Genomic DNA, 11,532 nt, shown 5'->3' on the forward strand with positions numbered 1-11,532 from the left:
AGACCTGAGCAGGGACAGAGAGCAGCAAGAGGGGCACACAGCCATGACCTCCCCTGTCAGGGCTCTGGGCTTTCAAAGGAGACCCTGGATGAAGCACATCTTATGTTTTGCTCTGGTGAGATGCAAAATTTTAAAATTAATTTAAACCTTTTTTTTAGATGTACAATGAGGTTTAAAGCACCAAGCCAAAGAAACCTTATTCCCATTTTGATGCCCTGATCAGCTTCTCCTGCAACAAACTGACCAGAAAAGACTGAGTTGTGCTTCTTGGGTCTTATAATCACCTTTTCCTCCCATAAGAGATAAAAATGTATATCACATTGAAGATTATAATTAGATGTTCCAAACTTTTAACACTCTCCCTAAGCTCTCACAACTTTGACAACTTCCTTCCTAACCTTTATGAAAAACTTCCATAATTCTCTCTAACCATTCCAGAAAAATACAAATCTCTGCTTTATCCTCTAGTTCCTGACAACCTGCCAAAGAAAAAGCTATTCCAAATCCCTGGCATAAATAAAATTAATGTTTATGAGCAAAGACTCACACAGTTAAAACCAATTACATAAAAATACTGCCAATACCACATGCTCCAGTTTCCCTTCAGTCTCACTGAGGTGAAATGTATTAGACTGTTGAACATCTTGTTTCAAAACACTTTTGATCATTAACAAACCACATTATAAAAAAGGTTAGAGGATTCTTCTACGTCATTGCTAGTTATTAGTTTGAAGGTATTTTTGCAATCCATAAAAATCTTTCAGAAAAGCAAAACCAGGACTAAACCAAACAAGTAGCAGCTGAAATGTAAATTATTTTTAGCGAAAAAAATTTGCCTTTCTCTCTATTCAGTCTTAAACCTAATTCTGAAAAACGTCAATTATTGGCACAAGCCTACTATTTTAATGAATTAAGTCAGTGAAAATATTTATAATACTGTGTCACTTTTTTTACGTTGACTACAAACTAACAGAAAATTTAAACAGAACAAAGAAACGCAGGAGAATGTCACATTTACATAGAAAGGTTTAAAAGGAAACAAAAGCCAATAAAATAGCCTCTTGTAACACACAAAGCATCAGAAAAAGGAGAACTATACCTTGAGTCACAGTTCAGTGCTCTAATTCATCCTTTCAACCTAATATTTCCAAAAAGAAAAATTACATTTAACTGACTCCAGAAAAGCACAAAAACCCAAACATTTTTAAAGTATAAGTAGCAGCCTGTAAAATATTTCAGCAGTTTTGAGAAAAAGGCAGCTTTTTAAAGAGGCCATTACATTAAGCATTATCTTGTTGCAAACTGGCAACAAGAAAAGCTGTTCTAATCTAGTAACTGTGGAATTCGATAAAACAATTCCTAAACCTATGCCTAATTTTATGATGGATTATGCTGATTTAAGGGGGACGGGAGACATACCATTCACTCTTCACAACACAGTCCTGTGAAGATCAAGGACTGCTAGTGCAACATAGAGTATTTATGCCATGTTCTCCACCAACACCTGTGTGAGCCAGCTGCTGGAGCCAGATTTCCTCCCCGTGCCCAGAAGGGGCCGTTTGTGCTACGGCTGAACAGGACCGGCAGGACCTGCGCAGCTTCTGAAGGGTTTCTCTCTCTCCTGCACTCACTGCCTATCCCAGCAAGCAGGATTGGGGGTGGGTCCCAGGCTGGCTGGGGACAGGGCCAGGAGAGCTACCCTGAGCTGGACAAAGGGATGCTCTATGTGACATGATGTCATGCCCAGAAATAACAAAGTGCTTGGCTTTGTCCCCCAAGATGTCCATCACACAGTGACTGGCTGGGCACAGCTCTCCTTCTGGGGGTGGTGAGTGACTGCCTGTGCATCACTTGTTTCTCTTCCTCTTTGCTTTACTTAAACTGTCTAGTTCTCAACCCATAAGTTTTCTCATTTTTGTCCCCCTTTTCTCTCCCCATGCCAGTGGGGGTGGAAGGAGGGGAGCAAGCACCTGGGTGGGTGCTCAGCTACTGGATGGGGTCAACCCACCATAACACTGAACATCTGATATAATAACCACACCTTGCAGTTACTCCATTATTTTGTACATGGAGTTTTGTTTGCGCCAAACTTCATAAAAAGCCAGGTACAGCACCAATTGTTACTGCCTTAGCACACACCAAATTAACATGGAAATTAGACCAGGCCAACACAATCTATTGTCTCTTGACTACCTCACTATCTCTTGGTGCTTATCTATGTATGACTTCATTATGAGCTCCATCTCTTTTTCAGCTACTTCAGACAACCTGATTTAACTCTAATTTCCTCCTCTTCCTTTTCTCAGAAAGACAAGCAGTGTATTTTCCCACTTCCAAAGCCCTGGGGACATCACCATTCATTATTTCCATGGAGCCCATAAGCACGAGCTGCTCCAGGCCACACACGTTTGCAAAAGAAAGTGTTCAGCTACTCACAACGCACAGAACTGATTTACTTCCACTGGAACCCACTAAGCCAAGAGGATCTAAACATATTTCAGCTTATCTAAAATCTGGGTCAGGGGAGAGTTGTGATTTCCTTTATGTTTCTGGATACAATTCCTCTTCTTCCGAAGACCAAAGCAAAGATTAATTCAACAGTCTTTATCATTACGTACTTACTTTCATCAAGTAAATGTTTCACTTCAGCATTCTCCCAATTACTCTAAACTATCTCAACATCTCTTTATGTGCTTTTCTATCCCATGACTTTTCACCTTGGCTGTTATTTGTACTGCAACCCAAGACAGGATGTCCTTGCTTCCAGCTTTCATAGGTTTTTTTAATCAACACTGCTCGTAACACTGCTCTGCTGCTTTCCTATCTTTTGTCCGCATCAGAATTGCTCTCTCTCAAACTGACAGATCATCTTATACTCCTCCTTATATCTTAGGAAAGACCCCATCAGCCTGTTTTCTTGGCTTGTAGAAGTCATGCTATTTTTAAATCACTGGCTGTCAGCTCTTCCAGTCCAGAGAAGGAATGCTACCAAATTCATGTTAATTTCAATAAAAATTTAATTTCAGATTTTCAAATGCCTCCCTATTAGTTTTAGTCTACTCTAAAGAAGGCATTTCAACAATTTCTATGAATTGCTGGAAGAAAAACATGTCCCAAACATTCTTAGATCTTCAAAAGCTACAAATCCTATCTTTTTGTCCCTCTAGAAAGAAGCTTCCCAAGCTCTCAATTTCTGTCAAGCAGCATTCTCCACTGCTTCTGCTACTTGCTAGAAAGAAATAAACAAACCCACTGCCATTGTTTATTGCTTCATGCAGATGGGGAGTTCTTGTCCTCTCTCTTTCACCCAAGGCGTTCAGCTGTGTGCTTACACACCACACCATCTTCAGGGAATACAAAAAAAGCTCAGGCATGCAGACACATCCATGTGCAGGGAAAGATCACTCCCTTCCCAGCATCCCAAGGCAGAGGATTGCACAGCTCCTCTGATCAGTGGACAAACAGAAACAAACAGAACCCAGACTGAGAAATTTGCTGCTGCTATGGGAAACAAACATCAAGCAATCCCATCAGCTGAAGGGTGCTCACTTGCAGACTACTAGTCTATGCTTACAGGCAAGAGTGGCCAGCCAAACCAGGTACTGAAGGCAGAATTTTCAATGCTTAGGCTCTATGAGGAAGAAAAAAATAATCCTGGTGATCCAGTTTGATCATCTACAGCAATTTATGGAATTTGTACTAGAACTATACTAAAATACTGAATTCAGAATATATAAAGTCTCAATAACTCACAGAAATTAACTACTCCTTTATTGAATAAACAGCCTGTAAAAGTGACTGACAGAGGTAATTCTGTAAATGAAATGCATCACAATCTAGTATTACACTATTATTAGCACTCCCACACACAAATATGTCTGTCACACCAGAGCTCAATAGTGAGTGCTGAACAAAGTTACCTAACCACAATGACTCTTCCAGACCTTCCAACCAATCTATACTAGGCCTTATAAAACCCCTCAATATTATATATAGTATTGGAACATCACTGCCTGCCAACAACTGGCAGTTGTAAACAGGAACAGGTTATAAATAACAGCTGTATCAAAAAGGCTTCCAGCTTACTTGCTGTGCTACAGCCCTTTCAGAGGAAACCCTTTTTAATGTTCTGAAATGTAAACTTTATCCATGCCCAGGATCTAGGGAATGAAGCACTGGACTTGGAAAAGTGGTAACTGCAAAAGAATTCAAGAACAAAAGCAGGCAGACAATCCAGCTTGCACATCCAGCTGTCCCTGGTAGCCTTTCAAGGTAAAAACTAAACAGCAGTAAAACAATTTTATCCCAGCGTTCCACAAAACTCCTAAAGGGATTCTATTTAAAGTTCTAAAAGACATATTTGAAGAACAATACTGAAAATTCTGGAAAAGTCACAAAAGTTAATTCCGTGGTATTTTTGTAAGGCAGCAAATAGTTAATTTAATATATTTATCTTTACAAAATCAAGAAAGATAACTCCACCACAATGTACATATACCATCTAGTACAAATATTCCAGGCATCAAAGGATCCCCACCTACCAACAAAAGCTCTAATGAAACTGCTGGATGGAAGCTGAAGCCGGTCAGATGAAAATAAAAGACAGTAATGTCTGACTAACATTCATCTTCCTGATCCCACACAGTGGCCAGCATAGCAATGGTTAATATTTGTGCTAAGAGGCCATTTTTGTTTTGAAGATCCATTTAAAGCAAGTGTAAGGTTTTAAGAACTATGCACAGAGAGCAGCAGAAAAAGCACAGCCATAACCAACAAACAGCAGGTAATTATTTAATATCTTTTAGCCCTAAACTTTTCAAGTGCTATAGATGCACAGTCTCTCCACTAATGTTCTAGTAAAAAGACAAAAAAAAAACCCACCCCCAAAAAAACCCAAAAAACCAAAAAACAAACAAACAAAAAAAAAACAATAGAAAACTTCCAGTATCTTTTTGTGTAGAAAATCGTCCAGCAGCCATCTTCTATAAGAAGATTAATAATGATATTTGGAGACATGAGGCAGGTTTTGATCTCTACTTTCCTACCCTACATGTTGTTCAAATTTTATCTGCCAGTTACCTTTCCAGGCTTTCAGTTCAGATCCATGCCTCTGCCAAGAAGGCAACATGAGGCATAAACACTCTTTCAAAACCCCCATTTAATATTGCTCCTACAAATGGCAGCAACCAACAGCAATACTGACTGATACCTCATTTGCTCTTTATGTCATTTTGGAAGAGGCCTGTGTGTTTCCCCAAGACATGTAAGTTTAATAGGTATGACATAAACGAAACAATTCCATACCAAAAATTGTATTTGAAAAATGAGAAGGATCTATTGATCATGTTTTCCTCCAGATAAGCCCCAGGGCACAACAGTTCCATGCACTCATTGTGATTATCTGCTGCCTGCTCAGCTGTTCTCAGTACAGTAAAATTACTAAATTACAGCCTTTGTGATATTTTTCAGTGCCACTAACTGCAGCAGCCACCACAAATATTTTGATTATAACCTGCAAAATCAGGATCTCCCAAGTCACATTCCACCACAAGAATTCACTGTGATTTACTATCTTCAGTCTCCAGCACAAGCACAGCTTTTTTATCCAAACTCATTAGTGGTACGTGAACATTAATACATGACATGTTCAAAGAGCTAACAAAACAACAAGTTTAACCCCTTAGGTACACAATTAATCCAATGCATTTGTTTGAAACATGAAACAAAAAGGACAGAATATTGCTAGGTACAACTGACCAAGAGAGCTTCAGTAGCAAACAAGGCCCAGAAACAGCTGGTTCATATTTCTGACAAAACACACCTCAGACTCAGGTCTCAGACACTTGGTCAGCTGAGCAGCAGCAATGAGAGGATTACATGAGTACAGTATCCTGGCACACATTCACAACACAGCCCTAACACAGCTCCAAATGACTCTTTCATGCATGATCAAATGATTACACCATTTATACTTCACTCATCTCTTCATTTGTGCTTAATTATATGTAACCTCTGCAGCACAACCATTCATTTGACAAAACACTTGTCAGTAACTTTACTGACAACTGAGTAGCCCGATGTGAAGGAGCAGCTGTGTGGTTGCTGCCAGCTGGGGCAGGGTTCAGCACTCTGCAGCTCTCCCAGGCTGGCTCATGCCAAGGACAGGCGGCAGGGCAGGCACCAGCAGCTCACGTCTCTGGGTGGCTTTTTTAAATGCTAAGACACTCCTAGAAAAGCCACTCTACTTTCCTCAGACAGGTTATTACTACCCCAGGCAAGGGACTGACCAACTGGTTACCCATGTGTGTGGTTGCTGATTAAGTATTGGGTATTTTGGATTAACCTGTCATTGTCTGAGGCCCACCTTACATGCTGAAGCAAGGCTAAATTGAGATGCTCCATCAATATGAATCTCCAGAATGGGCATTTTTTTCCCCTCAAACAGTCTAGCCCCCAAAATGTACAAAGATCCATGGACCTGAATGTTAGATGACATCTCTATGATGTGAGCTCACAAGTTCATTTCAGAAAAGATATTTTAGTAATTAATTTAGTCTGGGTCATTAAGGTATGCCCGCACTTGGAAATCTAGCAAAAAACTTCCAGAGGAACTACGGAAGTTTGGAAGTACACATCTGAATCCAGTTGGTAGATGTTGTATTTTTTTCCAGAGCAGAATAATATGGAGGCCTGGATAAACCTGGAGTGACATGCTAGCATTAAACAAGGTCAAAATTTGTTTATATTGAAACACATTTACAGAAGGTCGTTCTTTTGCAAAGGAATGAAATTGTACAAGAACCTTGGGAAATGCACTTTGTAATAAACCAAACGGCTTGAACAGAATTCAGGAGTGTGCAAACAGAGTGTACACATAGAAAGAAAGGAAAATGCTGCACAGAGTGAACACAGACTTTGTGACACAGAAGTCCCAAGCCCACGGCACAGTAACCTCTGACACACTCACAGCAGCTACAGAGACAGCTGCAAGCTCAACAGAGCATGGACACTAACAGGACTCAGCTACAAAAACCAAGCAAGTGTCACTGCCTGAACTACTGCCTTCTGGTTTGCTTCACAGGCTTTTAGTACTAGCAAGCTACTTTAAACAAACTGTCTGTTATAGTGGTTTAAATAGCTGAATTAAGCAGAGAAGGTTTTAAAATAAATGTCATTAATTTATATCACTGGAAAGAATAGAGACTCTACGGCCTCACTATGCACACAACTGTGTTCCATACAACCCACACGGCTAGTCAGTAATTTAGAAAAGCCCAAGCTGTACTTCAATATATATTGTCACCAATCATCTTTGAAGAGACGTTTCACCTCACAAGGAATACAAAGTTTCTCTTCCCCAGCTCACCATAATTTTACAAATTACTAAGTCAACTTAGTCTAAACCAATACAACCAATATAAAAAAGACATAAAGAACACATTGTAGTTTCACTATTGTCAGAAATTAAGTCAAAAAACTTTCTTCACACAAATCCAAATCAGAGTAAGTGCAAATTCCATATGAGAAATGTGCATCAGACAACAAAATCAGAAGCCAGGAGCGGGTTATTCACACATTTCCTTTGGGCTTACTCTTCTTCAACATTTGTTGAAAATTCAGCCACGTTTTTGTAAAACTGGCACTACATTCACGTAGCTCAATTAAAAAGACCATTTCTTTTGAAGTGAAACACTAAACAGCCTCTATAAGCTGACCACAAAACAGTGTCTTCTTCCCATCAAACATTCTTACAAATGAACAAACACAACTGAACTGCACCTTGAGTACTGTGCTCCTTATACTTGGCATATTTTCTCTCTTGAATACTCATGTACTGCAACACCAGTAAATTCTTTTTTGGCTAACTCAGATATAAATAACACAGTTCCCTGACATGGTACATATTGTCCAGGCGTTCCACACCTCAAGCTAGAAAACATTTGCACTATCACTTACATTTTGATGTCAATTTTTCCTCCAGGCCTATGAAGACTCCAGCTGAACTTGAAATTACCCAAAGCTGCAAACATTTAGGATCACGTAAGTTATGTAACTACATTGAGCTCCATTTATTTGCTTAAACTTCTGTAATTTTCCTAGTTGAGTTTTCCCGAATAAATACAGGCACTAAAGAGTAAGTGGAGATGTTAAGTGGCCCATAAAACTTATTAAGATCAAGGTGATAGGTTTAGCAAGGTTGATATAACATAAGCCTACTAATTTTAGAAACTCCTGGTGACCTTTCAAGACTAAACCATAGACTTTTTTTTCTTCAGAGGCTTTAAATGCCAGTGACTAGATAGTTTCCCATCAGTCTTAAGACATGAAGACCCTTAAATACACAGCCACACACACAGAAGATGCCAATGACACATCCAGTGACAACTGGATGGAGCACGTCTAAAGACCAAGGCTGGCCAGGCTGTAATGTCCTGTTCTCATTCTGTTCATTTCCAGTAACAGAAGCCAGACTTAAAATTGTAAAATGAAAATACTTCTTCTGAAGAATCACGAGACCATAAAGTAATACAGGAACTACAATGTCAAAACAAATGCAGCATTATGAAAAGGCTGCCACAGAAGACATGTCCAAAGGCAAACAGTAATGCAAGGTAATATAGAACTGTAGAAATCCTTACCAAAAAGCAAAGTTTAGTCCGAACATCCAAGTCATTAAAGCAAATCCTGAAATCTTTACACCTCTTTAGTCACAACTGAAAAGGCTCACAATCACCAGTACTTCCCCAGCAACAATTCACAAACCGAACTTTCAAATAGGCTAAGGTGACACAATTTGTTTAGTGCCAGGGCTAAAATAAAGATGTTCTAAGCTTTAGGCCATTGTTCTTGCCAGTACAGAAAAACACAGCATAAGAAGCACCAATTCTAGAGAAGAAGCCCAGCAGTACAGGAAGGGGTGGGGAAGAGGTAACAAACTCAGGTGAGCAGAAACCAGAGAAAGCAGCTTCTAGTCAGGTTCTCCTTTAAGTAGAGACAAGCGATTTTGCGTTTTGTTTTTTTTTTAATGGTACAAAATCTTGTTTCACTGAGATGATATATCAAGCCCATTACTGGCTTCCCGTACTTACAGCATTCTTTCACTAATACCATTACCATAATTGTGCAATTGTATTCACTTTTAATCACTTTCTGGCTGAGCACTAGCTTATTTTTGTCCTTTTGTACCCTTACTGTAAGAGCAGAATGAAGAAACACTCTGTTAAGCTTCACGATGTTACACACGGCCTTTACATCGACTCTGCCAGCAATATTTATACGATAAAAAAATCTCAACAACTTTAGTGTCAGAGAGCAAGAGTCAAATAACCTCTGATACAGATACGGGTTTATTGTTATCTAGATGGAAGCATGTTTTTTAACAACAACACAAACCACTCCTGGATTTCATTCCAGGGCTTCTGAAAAGAAAAATGCTATTTATCATCAGCAACATCTCCTGAAGTGCTCCTGAATTTTACACAAACAGGTCTCCCATACAAGTGCGGATAAGAGTTCATGCCCGAGCTTTAATTAAGCCGATCTCAGCACGGCAGATTCCAATTTTCACGCTAAGACCATTAACTTACTCTCTCCTTCACTCGCTAAGCTCACAAAACATCAGGTCAGGAGCCCTTATTTTGATCCCCATCCCAATGGCAGCGGTGTCAGGGGATAACGCTGGCGGAGGGGCAAGCCCGGCTCTCCCGGCCCTGGGGGAGGCGAGCAGCGGCTGTTTGCCGGCCACCGGCAGCCGCCACCGCGCCCGGGCCCAGGGGTGTCAGCGCGGGGCCTGCGGCGCAGGGCCCCGGCCGCGCTCCCGGCGCGGGCCGAGGAGCCGCGGCCGAGGAGCGGGCCCTGCGCGCCGGCCGCCGCTGCCCGGGAGAGACCCCCACACGCCCCCACCCCGCGGCCCCGGCACTCACCGAAGTCGAGGAACTGCTTGATGGAGAGGGGCGAGGGGGAGAAGCGCGAGTAGTACTCGATCTGCTTGGGGATGGGGTTCTTGAGCAGCGCCCCGCACAGCCGCATGGCGCGGCCCGCCCGGCTCCGCTGCGCTCCCGCCGGCGGCGGCTCCTGCCTGGGGCGGCCGCTCCGCGCTGCCCGTCGCGCTCCGCGGCCCGGCCCGGCCCGGCGGGAGGGGCGAGCGCCGAGCCCGCTTCGCGCACGCGCACGTCGGCGCGCGAGGGACGGGGCGGAGCGGGAGCGGAGCGGGGGTCGGATTGTGGGTGGGATTGTGGGGGGAGCCCCGGGTCGGTCAGGCCCGCCTCGGTGTTACAGTCAGTGCCCTCGGCCGAAAGGGCCCTTGCAGTCACAGTGCCCTCAGCCCAGATGGCCCTTGAGTCACAGTGTCCTCAGCCGAAATGGCCCTTGGAGTCACAGCCACTGCCCTCAGTCAGGTTGGAAAGACCTCTGGGACCATCGAGTCCAGCCTATGGCCGACCACCACCATGTCCAGCCACACCATGGAACTGAGCCGCACGTCTAGTCTTTACTTAAACGCCTGCAAGGACTGTGACTCCAAGGGCCATTTTGGCTGAGGGTGCTGTGACTCCAAGGGCCACTTGGACTGAGGGCAGTGACTGTGACTCCGAGGGCCGTTTCAGCTGAGGAGTTTTGTTTCAGGATTGGGCAAGCTTGAGTGCTCAGTGGTATTCTATGAATCAAGCACACCAAGTATCAAAACTTTTACTAATTATAGATTTTAGCAAACAAAAGAATTAGTGGTCATTGGCTACAAGTTACATAGCTCTCCTATTAATCACTGTTCTTCTATTGGTTAATTACTCCAATTAGACATCTCCTCTGGTACAGTGGCCTTGCTGGCTTGGTGGGCAGTGAGTCAGCGGTCCCAATCTCCCCCTGCCAGAATTACCTCTTACCCAGCTGGAGCTGACTCAGCTGAGTTAGTTTAATTAGTTTCTTCTTCATATTGGGAGTTCTGCCAGATGTCCTTGTGGCCCTGCATTGTCTCCACTATCAGTGGACATCCTTCTCTCCAAGCTTTGTTAACCTCTCGCTACATTTGAGATCATCACAGCATGTCAAGCCCTAAACCTTAACAAGGCAATTCTACCAGCTGTTTTTCCAAAGTTGTTTTTCTGACAGCTGGACATCACTTAGAGCTTGCTTGCTAGCTGATATCTGTTTCACAGATTAAATCTCCTGCTTCTTGATTAAGCTTGAGCATATACAAATCAAACATCAAAGAACATCCTTTCCTGAGCAAATTTTATATATTCCACATTTTGCAACAACACCTTGGCAGTCCACTCCATTATCTAATTACCCCTTCTGTGAAGAAATTCCTCCTGATGTCCAACCTTACCTTCCCCTGGCAGTTTAGGACCATGTCCTCCCATTGCCTGGGAGAAGAGCCCGAGCCCCACCTGGCTACAGCCTCTGTCCAGGTTTCATATGGACCAGTCAATATGTCTCAACTGGTCCATCAGAGGGTGCCTGCCCTGCTGCCTTCCAGCCAAAATACAGCCCTCAGGTATCCACTGAGTTGTACAGCAGGTGTGAGGCTGGCAG

The 11,532-nt window shown here is 42.6% G+C and overlaps 1 protein-coding gene across 1 annotated transcript in view; it reads right to left on the minus strand.

Moving 5' to 3' along the window:
- The window catches only part of PDK3 (pyruvate dehydrogenase kinase 3), a 51,478-nt gene extending 41,351 nt beyond the window's left edge, over window positions 1-10,127 (minus strand). Inside the window, exon 1 of the mRNA XM_030943169.1 lies at window positions 9,924-10,127. Coding sequence (XP_030799029.1) covers window positions 9,924-10,029 — 106 coding nt within the window. The 5' untranslated portion in view covers window positions 10,030-10,127. The remainder of the gene's footprint in view (window positions 1-9,923) is intronic.
- Window positions 10,128-11,532: the final 1,405 nt, after the last annotated feature.

Source organism: Camarhynchus parvulus, chromosome 1 (genome assembly GCF_901933205.1).
Source record: "Camarhynchus parvulus chromosome 1, STF_HiC, whole genome shotgun sequence".
NCBI classification, from domain to species: domain Eukaryota; kingdom Metazoa; phylum Chordata; class Aves; order Passeriformes; family Thraupidae; genus Camarhynchus; species Camarhynchus parvulus.